This window comes from Ambystoma mexicanum, chromosome 3q (genome assembly GCF_040938575.1).
Source record: "Ambystoma mexicanum isolate Mex_15411 chromosome 3q, UKY_AmexF1_1, whole genome shotgun sequence".
Classification (NCBI taxonomy): domain Eukaryota; kingdom Metazoa; phylum Chordata; class Amphibia; order Caudata; family Ambystomatidae; genus Ambystoma; species Ambystoma mexicanum.
The window spans coordinates 844,751,432-844,772,004 of record NC_090926.1 but is presented as its reverse complement, the minus strand read 5'-3'; the positions used below and the strand labels follow the sequence as shown (position 1 = coordinate 844,772,004).

The 20,573-nt window shown below is 40.6% G+C and overlaps 1 protein-coding gene across 1 annotated transcript in view; it reads right to left on the bottom strand.

The window, feature by feature from the left end:
• ANKFN1 (ankyrin repeat and fibronectin type III domain containing 1) overlaps window positions 1-20,573 on the bottom strand; it is a 1,946,563-nt gene that overhangs the window by 1,635,681 nt on the left and 290,309 nt on the right. The window contains exon 3 of the mRNA XM_069654938.1: window positions 16,739-16,949. Coding sequence (XP_069511039.1) covers window positions 16,739-16,949 — 211 coding nt within the window. The remainder of the gene's footprint in view (window positions 1-16,738; window positions 16,950-20,573) is intronic.

Sequence of the window (20,573 nt, the reverse complement as noted above, 5' to 3'; positions counted from 1 at the left end):
ATGAACAATTGAATCTGGCCACTTCCACAATATGCTGGCAAAAAATATCCTGAGGAAAGGTAGGGACCAAATTGAGTACTACATCTATGTGACCACACATGCTGCAGCCTTATGAGCAGCTATTGAAGAAGTAAAGACAAACCTTCCCTATTCCATCAGGCAAGCAGCTTGGGAGTAGAACACCAAACTTTGCCCCCTCTTTACTTCGGTGATGTACAGTAGTGATTACCATTTGATCAGGCCAATTTTGTGGAAGTATTTAAGCCTGCCTGAATTTATCACATTTCACATGCTAGACAGTGCCCAAACAATGCTAACTTGGCTACCACATGGGGAAAATACCCCTTGATCTAATCTTGTGTTTGTGGAAAACATCAATCACTGATTGTAAGTTTTCAGCTGTAATTTTTTTTCCCACACAGTAGTATCAAAATTGTACCATCGGTGGGGTGTGGCATGGGGGTATTTCAGCAGTCCATGGGACAAAAACTGAACATCAGAATTGGCACGTGGACGAGTGGTTAAAGCGGTAGTTAGATGTGATTATTATTAATATTATTGGTATATTTATTTAGCACAGACCAAACCTGCAAACCAGAGAAACAGCTGAGATGGGAGCTAACAACAGCAACTGGGGGGGGGGGGTGGCTATTTGGCATTAAGGGATCTACAAGCAACCCAGTCTCAGGAATGGTTGGTAGTGGAGTGTGTGCAGTGCTAGGGAACAACCATCCCTTGAAGAGGCTACAGGCTGCCCTTCCCTTACACCAACAGCAAAGAGGTCTATTGGAGTAATTCAAAGGGGCATGAGGTATTTTTAGCCTGGAACCAGGTATAGTTGTACATTTAACTGTTTAAAAGCAGAAGACAAAGGGAAAATGTCATGAGAGAGAAGGTGGAGGAGATAGAGGCACAGTGGCCAATGCTTTGTAATTGGCTTTTATTGCAGCAGACAATCGATCTAATTTCCTTGATGCAATTCTTAAGGCAATGTGTGTCCCCTTGATTGCACATGTCCTTCACATGCCCTTCACCTCATTGTCGGTCACTTTTGTAGCGATTGTCAGCTTGTGAAAAAAAGGGTAACTGTGGCATACAAAATCAGCTTACATTTCAGCATGACCACAAATTTGCTGTTGCAACTTCAGGTGCACAAATGCTTCCATTTCACTACATGAAGACCTCAGTGGCCACATGTTGGAATTCAAATTGGACCAGATACATACGCATTGCAAAGACAGCCCAAATTACTGCAAAATTGACATGGATTGTGCCATTTGACACTGTACCAGGGTCATCTACTTTATAATGTTTACTCTGCCAAATGACCTTTCAAGGAGGCCCCCAAGTGGGATATCCATCATTGTGCATATCCCTCATAGAAGTTGCCAACAGTGCCGGCATGTGCACACATGTTGCCACTTCACTATCTGGAAACATCAGTGGCCATGCATTGGAATTCAGCTTTGCCCATGTTGGACCGCATACATGAGCAGTACATTGCCAACACAGATTACTGCAAGTTTCACAGTAGAGATCTAGGTGGAGTTTGAACATGGTGCCACTAGCATCTATTGGGTAATGTTTACTCTGCTCTATGACCTTTCAAGGAGACCCAGAAGTGGATTAGCCATCACAGTGACTCCCGCAGAGAGATTCATCCCATTATATGCCGGCTTGAATTGAACATGTCCAACATGAAGAGGGCCTTTACCGTAGTAGCTGGTGCAGATTAGGCACAGTTGGTGAGAGACATTGAATTGTGATCCACAATTATTTGGATTTTGAAGGTAACATTGAGTACCCACTGGCTTTCTATATGAACCCAAATTTGAAGGGAAACTTTATATGTTTTCATTTATATGAGTTGGGGGAATAGACACATTGAAAATGAGCATGGGCCCTTTTATACACTGCTTGCAACATCAATCGGGGAAATAATGCAGGTAGGAATTTAATTCTCAAGATTAACTTCATTGATGGATAATACATTGAAAGCTTTGTGGTCAGTGCAGGTGCAGCCTGCAAAGAGGGGGGGGGCTGTGGGCTCTCTCCTCAGTGGCTCAGACATCCTTGATACAGAGATACAGACGGGCATCAATACGAAACGAGAGTACAACATTAGTACCACAGATGCTTGATACCTATCTACTGGGCACTTCACCTATGGGAATGGATGATGACACAGTGCAGTGTTGGTACTGTTGGGTATTTTGTGTAGATTTGGGACCTGGCGGTATTTTCTTACCGCCAAAATAATTTAGCAACAATCACTACTTGTACTCAGATTAGGTTAGGTATAATAATAACACAGTGGATATGCATTATTTCAGTACACAGACATGCGTGGTTGGTATGCGTGGTTGGTATGCGTGGTTGGTGGTATAGTGGTATAGTGGATCTATTCTGATACCTCTCAGGTGAGTGATTTCTATTGGGATAGTTTCTGAACTCTTGCTTCATTTGTGGAGGGGAGCGGGGTGCACCCATCCTTTGGTTGTAGCCCCTTGGTGGGGTATTATTGTACTGACGTGGAGTATAATTGACGTTCTGTCTCATGTCCTGTCTCTCATGTTGTGGGTACTGACCCCCATGTTGATTCCCATTATCAGCAAATTGATCCACATATCGGGGTCTATCTTGATTACCATATATCATGGTGTTGGGATCAAATTTGCTCTGTGTCCCCAATATCTGATAGGGACCATCATTTCTTAGATCTTGATTTTGTCTCTGATTATAGTTCATACCTGACATATCAGGCCGATAGCCTGCCCGGGGCCTATCTCCTAAATACCTAGGACTGATGTAGCTCTCCCTATTACTATGCTCATGTGATTGAAACATTGGTGCAGAGTGTGATGACCTTTGTTGATTAACCCTTTGTTCAGGTGCTGAATTATTTTTACCTGGACTTTGAGCAGACTCAAGGGACATTTTGGCTGACCTGATTTCCATCACTGTTGCTGAGGGTTCTTTAGATTTAGGTCTAGTATATTTCATTTTATCACTTTCTCTACCCTGACAATAGAATACCTCATATAGTTTTGTGCTTTGATGCACAATCCACTCAAGGGACGATCAAATTCACGAACCAATTGGGATATGATGTCTTTCTGTAGCCCATAGAAGTAGGCGGTTTTAAATTCATTAGAATTGGGGTCAAAAGATACATCAAAGCGAGAAAATGCTCTTTTTAAGACTTGATAAAATTGGTGAGGGGATGTATTAGGCCCAGCAGTAAGTGTATAAGCAACTTTCTTTGCCTCCTGCAATGACTGAAAAGGAGAAAAATGACGCCTAATTTATTTTTCAAACTCCACCCATGTCATATTCTGCTGTTCATTTAATCCCCTTATGATGCTTGCTGTCGGAGCATCTAAAGTTAAATGAAAATATTGTCTGTACTGTTCCTTACATATCTGGAGTGCTTTAAAAATGTCATGAACAGCTTCTAAGTGATCCTCAATGCATCACTCCCCTCCTTTTTTAAATGGTTTGATCAGAGCTTTAATAAATTTCATTATTTTTATGGGGCTACTTGTTCCAATGCATGGAATTGCACTACTTGGTGACTCAATCCTAGTTCCAGGTGTATGGGATTGGTGGCTGCCCCCAGTCGGAGTATCAAATCCCCCAAGGGCGCTGTAACCAAGTTCAGTCACCGGCCCTGTCACTGGAGCACTAGCTCTTTGGGCAGAACTAGAATTCACCTCCACTCCATTGAATGTAGTACCCTGCCACCTCTCCTGGGACCTGGGAATGCACATTTGCTGTTCTAAGTCTTTGCACTTTTTAAGGAGCCTGTGTGCTTCATTTTGCAGATAGTTGTTTTCATCACTGATTTTATTTATTACCTCCTGCATGTCGCACATTTGCATTTGTCATTCATTGAATTCTTTGTTTCTCTTGTCTTTTTCTTGAATCATTTTAACCATTTCTCGCTCTGCACCTTGGAGATCACTTTCTTTTTCAAAATGTTCTTTTTGTAAAATCTGCATTTCTGAAACAATCTAATTTTTATCCTGTCTAATGTGATCCACTAAGGCTTTTAAGTGTACCAATTCATGCTCACTGTCTTCAAAATGTTTCTTGCTTTTGGACAACTGAATATCAAAATCTCTGCATTTTAATTGCATGTCTTTCTGACATCCTTCTAATTCTGTTCTTAACATCTCCTCTTTTTTACTTGCCCCATCTAAGTCAGTCTTTAACCTGTTAATTAGCTGGGTATCATTTTCTTGCATTTGCAGGGACCTATTCAAAATAAACCATATTTTGGCGCATAATCGTATTAAACAGTCTTTCTCTGCACTTTTATCGGCTGCATTCAATAACCTTGTAAGGCAGACCTGAATTATGCTGCCTTCTGCAAAAATATTGTCTAGTTTTTCTTTCTGCACCTCACCCTGAATGCGGTCATGCCATTCTGAGGTACTGTTCGATGACCACGCCCCATGTGCAAACAACTTTGCCTCTAAATATTGCACTAAGTCTGAGAATGTGGTTTCCCTTTGTGACATTCTGAAATTCGTTTTTGGTGACACACTGTTATTATGAAATGGGTTCCCTTTAATGTACAGATGGCAGTGTGAGACACACTTGCCACGCCCAGTAGGTGCTCTATGATCACTTTCCCGGTCTGCAACGCATCATAAATATGTTGGGTATTTTGTGTAGATTTGGGGCCTGGCAGTATTTTCTTACCACCAAAATAATTTAGCAACAATCACTACTTGTACTCAGATTAGGTTAGATATAATAATAACACAGTGGATATGCATTATTTCAGTACACAGACATGCATGGTTGGTATGTGTGGTTGGTATGCGTGGTTGGTATGCGTGGTTGGTGGTATTTTTGGTGAGCATAATTCCTTTGTTGTATTTGTGGCCACAATATCCAGAACCCCTTATGTTTGTTTAGATTGTTTGTGTGATCACTAGAGAGACCTCAGGCCTACATTTCAGAAATACCACATTTTCATTTTTAGTGTGCCACCATGGGCAATTCTCATTGAATTATTTACAACAGCGAGCTAACATGTGGTACAACACTCACTATTTTATATACAATAGTGAACTATGTCCCGGGTCTCTATTTCTGCTGTCTCATTTACCTTCAGCAGGCTATTTCACACACTGTTATTTATAATTGCTCATACTGAATGAAATTGTGCACACAGCTGCAGCCAAGTCTTATTTTTAGCTACCTTAAAACTGACAATTGCACTGTCTAAACATCTCCCCACATCATCAGCACTGTAATGGTAAATGCACAAAGGAAAGAGAAAATATAAACACACTACCCGTCTGCTTTCAGATATTTTTTGTGTGTTATAAAAATTGCATTTAAACACGATCTTACTCTTTTTACAGAAATAAATGAAATAGCACAGTCAACATTATCTGTAACAAAATGAGAAGAGGGCGACGAGAACAGTCGCAAGATTAAAGTTGTTGATAAAATACTGGAATTCTTTCTTCTACACTGACTGAATAGTTTTGCACACATTCACACTGCCCCCGTGCTTTGCAATGTATAATTACCTTACCTGTTCAGCATGTGAAATTCTTCGGCTGGACGCCTTCTGGATGTGGCAATTCCCTCTTCAAGCACCCCCAGTGAGAACAGGCATCTGCCGTTACTCAAACCGGGGATTATTGTCTGGGATTCCCAGTCTCTGCAGCAGTGCAGCTGGGATCTGCTTTTTCAATCAGGAACTCCACAGCCACCAGTCAGGTCTTTCTCCGAGCTGGGTAAAAATGTATTCTCCCTCTCTCCTTCCCCCAGATTCTACAGGAAAACTTGGTTACAGCCTCTAATATAATGCTTGTCCAATAAGAATCCCCTATGTCCTATCCTCCTCCTCCACACAATAGAAATCTTTTACAGTAAGCAACTGTGACAAAACTGATTTCCTGTTTATTCGAATCTTTGCTTCCTGCAAATACTGTGGACAAAGCAGCACAGAGAAAAAAAAAATCTGGATGTGGGTTTAAAATGACTTTCAGAGTCTGCCTCATTTTGCAGTGGAGAACACATTATATTATTAAGAAGTTAAGATCAGGTTAGTTTTGTTAATGAGGTTAGTTTATTAATTCTCAAATGTGTCTCTTGCAACAGAGGAATTTCAGGTGATAAAATGATGTGCATTTTGAATGTGAAAAAATGTGTTCTTTTAAAATGAGAAAATGGTTTGTTTTTTACCTGTGTAGCCTGTCTTCATTTACATGTCCATAGGTTGCACTGGCAACACGTATCTTGAAACAATTTCATCATAGCAATGCACCAAACCCATGCAGTGGTGCTGCATACAAAAAACATGCTATACATTGATCCTGTGCAGTGGTGCTGTGCTCTGTGCTCCCAAAACACGCCAATTAATCTTACAGTACAACTAACAGTTTGATTGTCAAGCATCACTTTTGTGAGTTTGAGTTACTGTTGAATTGCTAAACTGCCTTCAGTGTGCAGTCAGAGAGAGTTCTTAGTGGAGAGAAACATCACTTTACTGTATCTTGAACAATTGACATTGTTAGGGAGAATTCTCATAAATGTGCGAATTCCCTTCACCTTACAGACCCCCAGTAACTTTGCTGGATTTTGAGGACTTGACTTTTTTTTTACCCGGAAAGAGTGTGAGCCTTTTTTCCCACTCTTTCATGTATTTTGATGTGTGTTTTACATGTGTGTTCTTTGATTATGGAGTTTTAGATAACTCCATAGGCATCATATTTTCATGTGTGTTACACAGCACCTGCAGTGCAGTGACACAGGGGTGTCTTTTAGACTTCTCACAGGTTTAGTTTAAATACCCTCTCTGGGATAAACTACTGTTTCCCAGAGAATGTAAAGTGAAATTGACTTTAATAGTGTTTACAACTTCATAGACCCAGCATACACCATCTTCCAATGGAGTGTTGGAGGGGTTACATAGTATCCCCTGTGTCTAAATACTCATGCAGCAGTCAAATGCTACCCTTTCTTACTGAAAAGGCTGGTGGCAGTGCTTTTACAATGAAATGCCATGATTTTTCTTGACCGTGAACACCGGTAGCTAAAAATCACGGGAGCCATGTTTTTCAAGATGGGGCCTTAAACGCCTTTGTTTAAACAGGTCCCGGTCTTTTTTTTCGCTGTTTCTTTTTGGAAAGGTTCTTCTAGTGTTTGTCTCTGCACGCCAAACCAGGTTTGGTCCCTTTGTTCATGTGCCTTTGGCGGGCTTCAGGACTGAAGACCGCCTCTGCCGTCTGAGTGTCTGGGGTGGACAGGAAGCGAGGGAGGTGCCCGAAACTCCCTGTGCTTAGTCTCCTAGGAGACCCAAATGCATTCTAGCATGACTGGCTGGCTGACTGTCCAACAAGGACAGCCACCCTGCTGGGTGAGTGACAGCTAGGCTGGAATGAAAGTGAGAAAACTGTTTAAAAGGTGAGTCTCCAGGACTGGAAGGCAGAGTCAACCACTGGAATGAAAGAACCGAATACAAGGTGGAAGAGAACGGCTGCTGCAACTCCTTGACCGTTGGTTTGGCCGGTGAAGCCCTGCTGCAGGTCTGAATTGCCAAACTCCATTCGACAGAGAAGCTCCTTCAAAGAAGGCTTCTTCCTTTGAGTTGGTGGGACCAATCAACTCATAAGACACCTCAATACCATTCTCAAGGGTGGTTAGGATAGAGGGACACCAGTTTGTGTTCTTGAATCTACAGCTAATGGGACTGAAGTGACTCCATCCTGTTTGCTTTCTTCAACGATCCTTTGCAGTGCAGGAATCCCCTGACGTCCTCCCTCTTGTCCCCATGACTGAGGCTCAGGAACAGCGAGATCTGAAGGACCTGCCAGGCACCACGACTTCAGCTTGTGACCAGACATATGATTCTTTTTCGCCTAAACTACTTCTAAGAACTTTAGCAAAACTTTACATTCTATACCAGAACTGCTCTTTCCTACCTATCCAGAACATTAGCCCATTGACTTTGGCCTGGCCTATTGACTTGAATTTAATTCTTCTGGTGAACTGAAACTATTTTCACTGCCTAGAAATTATATGTGATATATTCTACTTACTGTTCTCCTTTTTGCTCACTGATAAATAACTGAACTGCCATGTGGCTCCTATTTCAGGGGAGCTCAAACTGTCTCAAAAGCTTACATTTTTGTATTGAAGTGTATGGGTATATAATATTAAGTTGACTTCTGCTAGTGAAATGTTTTCTAAATTATTGTGTAATAAATTACTAAGTGTTTTTACCAGGAAACCTTGAGTATAAAATTTTACTTGAACTACTGTGATTGAAAGTCCTCTGTGTAACTAGTTGCACTGCTCACATTCACTCCTGAGAAAAGTCTGGCTGCTGAGCTTGCTACCAAAAACTGTGTGGTACAGACTTATACCAAAGGTTGGTTTGGCTAATACCTGTAGTCCTAATTGTGTGTAGTGGTCCCAGAGGGTACTGCATGCCATTCTGCCTAACAGACATTTATAAAATTCACAATCACTTAATTGCAGAAGACTATGGGACTACATATACCATTAGTCAAAACACTTGTTCACAATATAATGAATGTTTCCTCACGTATGTGTCAGAGATGAAAGTCGAGGTAGAGTAATTTCTTGGTTTGTGTGTGTGTTCGGATACTGTACTAGCGACGGAGTGGCCCTGACCAGTTCTTCACTTGCATATGCATGTCATTGCCTATTGTGCCAGTATGTACGTATTTATAAATATACACAGAACAAGCTCATAAAACCAAAACAAGACAATAAAACCAATAACAATAACAAATGAAATACAAATGTTAAAATACAATCAATTAAAAATCCATAATAACTTCATATTTCAATTACATGTAAAACACTACCTTCCATAGAATGAAATACTAATGCAAATATTAAAATTAGATTCAAATGGCGTTTTACTATTTGACCACTTTCAGACAGTATTTCAGGCCTCATTATCAAAGTAATGTTGTAATAGTTATCTTCAGCCCAGTATTTGTAGATGAAGTAGGGCTAGATGAACATACTGAAATCCCCTTAATTTTAGCAGGCTTTCATGTGTGATTATGAATGTATTTACACCTGTGGCACAGGGATAACAAGTAAATCACGCTTTCGGTGTAAAAAGGTCAAATGTGTATATTAACAGGCTCACACTTCCATTATGGCATGATGCATCCAATAGGATTAGGACCAAAATAGAAACGGCTCATATGTGATTTTAAAGGAATATCTAGAACCCAAAAAAGATATACATTTATAGAGCCATATTTAGATATGGAAGCAATGTTTCTTTTAGTCAATTTCCTAACTTTGAATCCAGCTCTTTCGTCATGTCAATTTCTCTTTACACTTTATAATAATTCTCTAACCTCACATTTGGTCATATATCTAGGCGAAGTAAAGTATGTAACACACTATCATTGATGATACACAGACATGTTTTAACCATGGAACCGTGACATAAAGCTGTCAAGCTAAAAATGTATTTCATAATAGCCAACAGCAATGGTGCAGAACAATTGGACTAAAAAAACTACACATTGGCCTTCGACTTTGCATGTTTGGTTTACTTATGCATCAAATATGAAAGAGAAGATAATACCCAAAGCCCCAGAGTTCTTTGCCATACGGTTCAATAGAACATGGCCAGGCTTCAAAAAGCTTTTGGACTGCCAAAGTTGACTGCCTGCTTTGGTACTTGAACAGTATGACATGAGCCCTGTTTAATTGCTTTGCACAAGCTACTTATTTTACAATATGTGCTAATCGCTGTACAGTTGAATAAAAGACAACTCCTAAAGAAGTGAATGTTTTAACAGGATTCAAGTTTTGTGCTGTTTAGGGAGAAGTGGCAGTTGAATTTATAATTACCACCCACAATCATGATTTTCATTTTGCTACAATTAATTGGGGACACTTTCTCTTCTGCATGTTCCACATAGCTAGTTTCCATGCAGGGCATGTGGTGTTCTAGCCAACAAAACAGTATTATCAGCATAGATTAACACAAGTATCAGATTGCAACCAGCCTTCTGGAAGTTAAAACCATCAAAGGGAGTACTTTCCACAGTACTGGTATAAATATTAAGAAGCATGGGTGCTAAAGCACACCCATGCCATACTCCCCTAGTGACCTTATAATCCTGTGTACATTCCCCATATAAATCAAATCTTACAGTGGTGCATGTATCATTATGTATTAATTAGATCCAAAATAGTGTATAGTACCAACAGACCCTCCAGAAAATTCCAATGGTTTCCATTAACCATATCAAATGCTGAGCCAAGGTCTATAAAAGGTATATACATGATTTTAGATAACAACAAATAATGCGTGTATATTTGTTCCATTGTGCTCCATCCTTTCCTATATTCACCGTTTGAGGAAGGCAATATATTATAAGCAGAAACCCATGTATTCAGTCAAATGACCCAATGTTTAGATAAATTGCCCAATAGGGAGAATGGCCACTGATGAGAAATGTGTTAATATATTGCTTGATTAATTAAGTAGCAATCATTAATTGAACACCCCCTATTATACAGTGCCACCAAACAATTCTGGGACAAGAAACAGGGTGTGTTGTATGGTTCAAACTCAAATGAATTTAAATAAAAGACAGTCAAAGGTGGCCTTCTTACATTATGCACGGGAATTCACCAAAATATATGAGATACACATTAACATGGTTCATAGCATAATATTTACCCAATTAAGGTTGCTTACCTGTGAGTGTGCTGCAAGGAGGTTGCACATACAAATGTAATCACCACAATGTCTATTAAATATATTTATATCATTTCTAGCCCTAAATAATACACACTACAGCCAAGCAGACTGCAAATCACAAGCTCATCCAACGTCAAACACTAAACAGGAAGCCATCTCCCCAACAGTACGTTATCACTATGCTAGCAATTACCACAGGTGTTGCACCAAAGGGAAAAGGTCCAACTGTATATGAGAACTGGACAGTCCCAGACAGGCTTATTTAGACTGAATGAATCACCAGTACTTAAGTATCGTGGTCATGCAAAAATGTTGGTAAATCACATTGTTGTGTTCAAGCAATCGAGTGTTCGAGTGTAGTACTTAATACAGTCAAGTCTAAAATGCAATGCTTTTTTTAAATTCAAAAGGACTATCAAAAACAGACAAGAGAATAGGCATTTGAGGGAATGTTTGCATGATTACATGCACATACAAAAATCATCAAAACAAAAAGTCAATCATTGTAAGGGCTTCTGTATGTTGGTTGCCTACTAAGGTTAGTTCCATGGCATTACCACAGGATCACCAGTACTTACCCGTACAGCAATAACACTTGTATACCCTGCAGGGGTGAATCAAACTCAAAAGGTGACTGCCTCAATTTAAAGTGGAGAGGAACCAGAATAATGTCTTGTTTTATTCCCATGTGTACATACATTCTTGTTAAATTACTATGACAAGGGTGTGCCTGATGAATGTAGGCAGTAACTTGCTTCAATGAGAGAAACCACCCAACAAATGGTATAGAGTTTCACACATATCAAAGACTGAGTTTTGAATAACTTTAAATTGACATTAGGAACAGCTGAAAGCTCCTTTAGAAACAGTATCTTTATGTTTGGAGAACTATGCTTATCACAGTGGAAACATGTGATTAACAGTAACATTCAAAATTAACGTATTGGTGAGATATAGAGCAGCTTTACATTTCAACAGATGCTGCTTCATCCCTTACAAATCATGAAGCTGCACAACCCAATTACTGTACAAGGAAGAAATGGCTCAATTGCAGATTCTCAATTTTATACTAGAGGCAATATGCTTACAAGATGATGTTTTATTTAAACAGTCAATGGAGGATGCAGCAAGGGTTGCATTTGCCCTATTGTCAAATTTAAATAATAAAATAGGCGTGGCCTTCTGTCTCCAAAACTTGTTGTGTTCTTAGCCCATTAATATGACCACATATTTTATGTAAAGCAGGCAATGGAAAACATTATTTTCTTTTCCAACAACTGACAAATTACTGTACAAAGTCTATTGCAATGTGGTGTTCTTAAACAATAACATATTAAAGTTTAAATCGATGATAAACCAATTATTTAACTTGTGGCAGTGGCAATATTAAGACATTTGGGATATTCAAGTTAACAGAACACAGGTTTGCATGTAAGCCCGGCTGCCATCTGACATTTCTGTCCTGGGAGAATGCTCATTTATAACATCAAAAAAGACCATTAAATCCCCAGGACTTTGAAAAAAGGTCTTGCCATTTAATGAACAGCCCTCACATTTGCAAGCCTATCCAAGGGGAGGATGAAATACAAGCAACATTAAATGAATAGTGTTCACATATATTAAGATCTGAAGTGACAAGATGGACAATTCTCTGTTTTCCCTACTCTCAGAATTCAAATGAACATTATTGCACTTATCTGCCAGTCTGTCCTTTCATAGAAGTCAACAGCATGGCCAGCTAATGCAATAACATTAGCTGTCATATTTCGCAAATGAATCACTGAATGAAAGACCTAATGGCATCATGAGTTTAATTACCTCAGAAACACAACTAGAATATTAGTGACCATTGAAATCAACATTTTGAGTTGCAGGTAAACATATTGGGCCTCATTACAAGTGAGGCGGAACAGGTTAATGGGACCCATTAAAGGAGGCGGACCCGTTAAACCCGTTCCACCTCATTACAAGCTCCCCTCGTGGGACCCGTTAAGTAACGTCTGGTCAAAGCAGGCGTGTTTACTGGGTCCTGCGGGGGGAAGAGGGAGCAAACAATGGGCTGCTCATAATCGGCCCGTTGTTTGCTTCCTCCCCCATCCCCTTTCAGCACTATGGGGGCTGAAATGGGAATGGGGTAGGTCCGGGCCCGGGTTCCTGGAGGGAGGAATTACCGGGCCCTCCGAACTCAGAATGGCCCAGTAATTCCCCATTCTGGGAACCGGGACCCGATTTTGGCCCCAGCCATGCCGCCAATAGCGGCATGGCTGGCGCCAAAATCGTAATGAGGCCATTTGTGTTAAGATAACTCGGACAGTGTACCACTCACAATCAAATGAAATGGTGCATTGTAATAGTGGGACTCCTCACAATCAGATGGGTCTAAATGTACATTTCCTGCAATTTTAATAATTGGAAAAACTATTAATATTCATAACTTTATGAATAAATGTCTGTTAAGGACATGCCACATATCCAGACAACAAATTCCAGAATTCCATATTTCATATAAGTGACAGAGTGCTACCATAAATAATAAAAACAATCTTTAATTCACATTTTTTTAACAGCAAATTGGTTCCCGCATCTTTTTCTGGTCAAAAGTATAGAAATTATGAAGAATGGGGGTAAGTATTGTGAGGTCACTGTGACGAATCAAGGGAATTCATCCTTTCTCCCCAAGGGGCAGCACCCCCCCCCTGTGAGAATAGGGAGGTGAGCCTGCGAACCTGCCCCACAAAACCCTCTCTAGGGGTAGATGAAGGTGGGATCTCACCTGGAGAAAATCCCCCTAAGGGCCAAGGACTCCCATTCCTGTGAGGAACTCCCTTCACCAGTAAACATAACGGCATATATGGGTCTGTCAAACCCTATCTACTATCAGGACTGGGCTAAATAAAATAACCAATGCTATTAGTCTCAAGAAAGAGAAACTGTCTATTTAAGAAAAAGTGGCCAATCCACTTAGACGAGTGGATTGAAAGAGGAACACTCATCAAGTATGAGACAAAAACAGAGACAAGAAGGGAGAGAGGAAGGTGTTTAGAAGCAGGGGAGGTATTCTGGTAATGTGAACCTGGGAAGAGGTGGAGCCACGGGAGGACACTGAGCCTATGAAATCAAAATCTGCTGGGAAGCAGCAGAGAGCGTGCTGAGAATCCAGCGTAACTGAGAGCCTGAGAAGGGGTGAGCCAAATGGGGGTTGAGAGTTGGTGGTGGCGTGACCACGAGAGAATCATGGTGGGCAATCGGACCATGCAACTATGATGTTGAAGCCACATGGAATCGACAATCTCCCCATTGAGATTCTGAATAACAGAGAGGAGGAGTGATGAGCATATGTGAGAGAAGCAGAGGAAGTGGGCTCAATAGTGCAGTGGAGAAATAAATTCATCACTGGACCCGTAAGATCCCGGAAGACATTTCCTGGTGACACTGAATGTAACGGGTGAGAGAGGAGGCACAGAAAGATCATAGATGTGTATTATGCAAACCAAATAACGTAAATGTCAATGCATATAGAAAATACTGTTGAATGTGAACTGTGACAGTCTGAGAAAGAGAACAATATTGATCTCTGAAGGGGAGGAGAATGGAAATGTGATATCCGTGTTAAAACCAAACTGTGCAAATACAAGACATTGAATAATAACAGTCCCAAAAAGTGAGGTGAAGGTGAGATTGAAAAGCTTAACATCAACCTTAATAAATGTAAGTGTTTTTAATAAATGACAGAAAGACACATAGATACCAGAAGGTCGGAATAATAAAGTGAATAACACTTTGTCCTGGAAACGAAGAAAGACAAATCCTGTGTCCCAAGCAGAAGAGTGGGACCTCAGAAAGAAAGAGGATGAAGAGCTGAAATCAAAGCGGTCTTTATGATAAATCAATCTTAACCAAGTTAAACTACATCTAAAGAGAAGAATACATATAGTAGCGTGAGGAAAGAATGGAATGAAGTGATAAAAAGAGTTAACAAGAACTATTGAACAAGCACATATTTAGAAGACAAGTGCTGACAGCACTGAGCAGGAGAAGGGTGTCATGCTCCAGTTCCTTTTATTTTGTTTGGAATAGTGAGGGGGTCAGATAGTATTCTTTTTGGACATTGGAACAGACGATTGGCGGGCATCTTAGTCATTCCTTTAGGTAAGGAATATCCCATAGTCATAGGGATAGTTAGGTTTACTCCTTATTATTTAATAAACCTTGTTATAAAATGTCCTTAACAAATCTGCATCCTTCTTCTGACCCGTCACACAGTGTTTGACTATCAAGCAAGACAATGGAAATATTTGGCCAATGAAATAGTGTAACATAAGAATGGGGGAATATTGCACATTTTGAAAGGCAGGATACACAGGGAACAGACTCACTCTAGAATTCAACGCTGCAGAAAAGAGCACCATCGGTTCATATTGGATGAGTGCAGAATATGGAAATTATCTGGAGATGGCAGGGCCTTATCCATGATAGAATGCGAGCAACTTAGCCTGAGGAAGATTTGATTTTCTGAAAAATGGAGGAGCCTGCTCACTTGGAATTCCCTTGGAACAATAGAAGGTCTCTGCTGGCTTTGTGCCTTTAAAGAATTATGCAAAGCAATTGTAATTGGTTATTTATAATGCATTTAATACCCAGAGGTTTCTATGCGTGGACCTTGGGATCGAACCTGTGTTGCTCCGCATCGTATTGCTTCCAATATGAGCATGTTGCCCCTGAGCTACACTCCCGAGACTGTGGGTATAAAAGTCTTGCAAATGTATTTAGATCCTGAGGTATTCAAGTTGTATTGTGATACCGGATGGTATTCAAGGTGAGGTCTGATACCAAATTTGTTAAAGGGTGCACATTTCTATATTCCTTGGATCCATGGAATGGGGAATTAGCGCCCTTTCCACCACCTATAATATCCCGGAAATTCCAGGATATCAATCAAAATAAATGGTAGGTCAGTTTGCCAGTATCCTGTCGGAATATTGTCAAGCTTGTAATAAGGGATTATGACTCTTAATTAAAATTACAATGGCGGCTGCCTCCTTTGCCTCACCTTATCACCCATAGCGCCCATTTAGGAGATAGCTGTCCTTAACAGAAGAATTATTCCAGCACAAAAAGTTGTTTCTCATTTATGAAATTGAATTGTTTTCGTCCTGCCATTTTCAAGCTATAATGTCTTTCTCATGGTGTATATCCATTAAGAATATGTGAATGTTTCCTATTAGATCATTCTTATCCCGGCATTTGTGTTTTAGCAATTGGAATGCTATCTATGGTCTTTCTGTGAAGGAACCCAGACCACTCTTCCTGCATTCACGGATGCTAAGGATATCTTGCTGCGTGTCTTTGATTTTCATTCTTGTATCATCTCCTTCTGTGCTCTGATGACTTTTCTGCATTTTCTGAATGTGGCGGGATCCAAAATTCAAATCAATTGACTGCTTTCTTCTATTAGGAATAACACACTACCCATAAGCCATCACACATGCTGAGATCGTGTTTCACATAGACTTCACCAACAAAATAAAAGTGGTTAAGAAGGGAGGACTCATGGAGGAAGCTAGTGTAAGTGGCATTTATTGATTTTTGCTACTATCACTAAAAAAGGTGATAAATCACTGAATTTCCCTAGCACATTTTGTGAAACATGTTTTATTTAGATGCTGAGATACATCTCTAACTTTAATTCCTGCTAGACCGTGGGGAAGGATACCAGTTGACGTCTGTCACCAATAACACTTCTTGATATACTAAATTTAACAGAAAACACGTAGGGCCCAATTCCCAAGGCGGCCAATAGGATTGCACCATTATACAACTCTTTTGTTAATTAGGCACTTTGTATGTACATTTCTGGAATTCAGGTGATCCCATTCATGAACTTTAGCCCTATTAATTTTGGAATCATTGGTTAGAAAAAAAATAATGATATATAAAAAGTCTGGGCACAATATATATTTTTTTTCCACTAACTTTGTATATGTATTTTTATTTTATTTTACTTACAGTGGGGGCTCTCTTTTCCTCCTGCCTTTAGAAGCATTCTGGCAATAGGTGCATTATTCGTCATGATGGCAATATCCAGTGGGGTTAACCCTTCACTATTCGGGGTGTTCAGATCCAGTTCATCCGCTGTGTATTGGTAGAGGAGTATCTGGACTGCATCCAGGTCCTGCTGTTCCACTGCTTCAAAGAGAGCTTCATTGCACTGGAAATTCTTTGGACAAGTAAGAAAAAATGTCTGTTAGTAACAATTCTGCATACTATAATACATTTCTGCAGCCAAGTCCATCCCTATATTCTGTATGAATCGCACAAAATAGTTCACCACTCTTCTGGCAAACGACAACCATCAAATTAATTAGCATGGCGGTGTCAGCACATTGTTCATTGTGGTTTGCAATATGGAGAAATTGAAAGGGGCAATTTGTTCAGTGGAGCTCATGGACTCAAGCACTCTATACCAGTTAGAAAAATAACATTTGTTCAATACTAATTGTTCTTAAATTAAAGAGTTTAGTCTGCCTCAACAACCTGTTTAAAAGCAGCTTTTTTCAAAAGGAAAAAAAATAATATTTGCCTAGACTTTTACTAAACTTCTATTGCTAATAATCATTGACTTGTAGATAGATTTTAATTAAATTCTCCAACAGTAAGGCGAAGTCCCCTCCAAAATGTACATGTGCGGAAAATCAGTTAAGTGCTGTAAAGTTATTTAGAAAAGAATGAACATCTGTTTTTGTCAGACTCCTATGGAGTAAAAGGGCCCCCACTGAAAATCTGTAGCGTGAAAACAGATTGATGGATTTGCACCAAAAAAGAAAGAAGTTGGGCACAAAGCACTCTAGATGTGTCCTTTTTATGTTTGGTGGAAATCCATTAAGTAGTTTTTCAAAAATGTAATATAGAATGAGGTGACCCCAGTCCAAAAGAAACTAGTATGTATCTTCCAGGTACATTGCTGCAACACAGGATTTCCGGAAATGAAACCCAACAGCTTGTTTTTTCATGGTTGCAGGCTTTTTTTGCTCTAACTTCTTGGTAAAATGACAGTAATTTAGCAGTAAATTCATGGTAATTTCAAAGTAAATCTACAGGAGATCATAGGGAGGCTCCCAAAAATGCACTTCCAAAATGTATGCTGAACACCGACCGGGTCATTTTGCAGAAAATGTTAATTACATGCAGGGGATCACCAACATTATACTTACGTGCTGTTGCATCACATTGTTGCCTTTGCAAACATTCCCAAACCCGAGTTTAAAAGTGAAGAGTAAATTGGGGAGATCTGGCGAAAAACTGGCCGGTGGTCACAATTAGTTTTGGCACGCAAAAACAACTAGATTTACCAGAACATACCCCGCCCTTGTAAGAAGGATTGTTGTTGATTTTGATAATTTTGATTTTGTTTAATGTCAATTTTTTTTTATTTAGTTTACAGTTATCATAAAGATGGATGTGTATGTGCTTTGTTGGTGAAGGTTTGGTTTCAAACTATGTGCCAACAAAACAAAACAAAAAAAGTAAAACTAGACGAAATTTCCTTAAGCCTTAATTTTTACTCTCCCCTTTTAAAAATGAATGTAAATGCCTCCTGCAAATTATCCTCTGCAGACGGGAATTAGAGAGGATTGCTATGCAACCCACAAACATTTACCAGATGATAAAACAGGTTTATTCCATATATTACAGGGCACGCACCACAGCAGAGTCTTTAGTTCTCTCCCAAAACCTTGTCACATCATTATTTTCTTTAAAAGATTAGCAATCAACAGATGCAATGCTAACAAGGAAGCACGTTCATATGCTACCTCTGAAAAGCAGACAGATGTGATGGTTCTGGGAATGCATGCACCTGCTGAAGAAATCCAGACACAACCTGGTGGAGGCATCCTTGAGCCCTAGCATGCGAACTCTCTGTGCCACCAATTCTAGTTTGATCAAACAGTGAATGGCCTCTTCTGCACAGATTAGCAGTATTTGTTCGACTTTCGCCATTCTTACACCAACGATCATTCAGTTACAAATACATGACAAACATGAACAGACTATTACAGTTAACATAAATAAAATATTCAATTCCAAATTCTTATTCGACTCCGTTTTAGAGTTTTTATCATTTTATCATTAATCAAACATGTGAAAATGTTAAGGAGAAATTACAGATCTGTAAATAGAGTTCCCTTTGAATTACTGCATTGTTAACTGGAAGTAGGCACTTTCACTGAATCATCCAGTGACAAATGTCACAATCAACTTCAGAATCCATATTCATACAAAGTACTTGATGCCGACTATAACGATTTTAATACATTCGGAACACACTCTTTGCAACTGCTTCAACACTAGGGGGGTAATTCTTGGAGTGAAAAAGCTAGCGCACGTGTAAAAATCGCACGCGTGCAATTCATGGAAGGCCCTGCGCGTGTTTTTACCGGGATGTGCGCCAAATCCGCGCTTACTTTACACGTCACTGTGACTTTCCAAACGCATGCGCGACAGGAATGGGGAAAGCGCACAACTTCTCACGCACACACCTAAAAAGGGGGCAGAACACGGGGAATGGGGAACAACGCGTGAAAATGTAGGCGTAACGTGGGAAGTACCGCTGGGAAACACACGCAATGCCCACACGCTAGTGAACAACCTGTATTCATGGAATCGAATAGGGAAAACCTGCGCACGTCAAAACACACGCACACGCACAGATACGTCTGCCACACGAAAGCAGGAGGAAGTACCCCAGCGCTGCATAAAAGTGGCGCAAACAACAAACAAGCATATACAGCTACGATGCATGTCCCATTCCTCGCAGAAGTTATAGTGGGACACCGCAGGAGGAGGAGAATAGCCAGGCCATGCATTTTTTTGCCCAGGACCAGTCTTTTTGGGATGCCTGATGACCAGATCTATGGCAGGTATATGTTTCCACCTCATACCATCCTAGAGCTGGTCACTGAGTGGGAGGATGAACTCACATCACTCACCCTGTGCTCCCAAGCATTGAGCCCCTTGGACAAGGGGCTCAATGGAGTGCATTTTTTGGCCACTGGTTCATTTCAGCGGACAGCTGCCTTAGTGGGGGCGTCTCGCAGCCCACACAGTCACATTGCCTACACCAGGTGTTGGCAATCATCACTGCGCACCCCTCAGTCCGCAGGCACATATACATGCCCAGAATACCCACAGAAAGGCAGGCCGTGGTCCTGGACTTCTACAGGGTGGCACATGTCCTCAAAGTGCTTGGTGCCAGAGATTGCACCCATGTGGCCCTACGTCCACCTAGGGCCACTGAAAACATCTACCGCAACCGCAAGCACTGGCATTCCATCAATGTGCAGGTTGTATAGGGAATCATCACCTCTGTCTATGCAAACTATCCAGGGTCCACCCATGACAGTTTCATATACATAATGTCCACCCTGAGCTGGGCCCTGGAAGCTGGGAAGCATGGTGACAGATGGCTCATAGGTGAGTACAAATGCCTGTGCACATGCATGCATGTCACACAAGCCCAACTAATGACAACCATTATCACCTTACCAGGGGACAGTGCTCACACTCTGAGCACCTACATGATGACGTCAATACGGAACCCCACCACACCACCCCAGGTAAGATACAATGCAGCCCATATTGCAACCAGGGCCATAATGGAGTGCACATTCGGAGTGCTCAAGTCACGATTCTGCTCACTTGACCGCTCTGGCGGACAGCTACTATATGCACCCCCAGTAGTATGCAGGACATTGTGGCAGCATGTGTCATGCACAACATTGCAACACGGCGGGGTGTACCGGTGGACATGGTGGTGCCCCCACATCCCCAACCACACGCACGG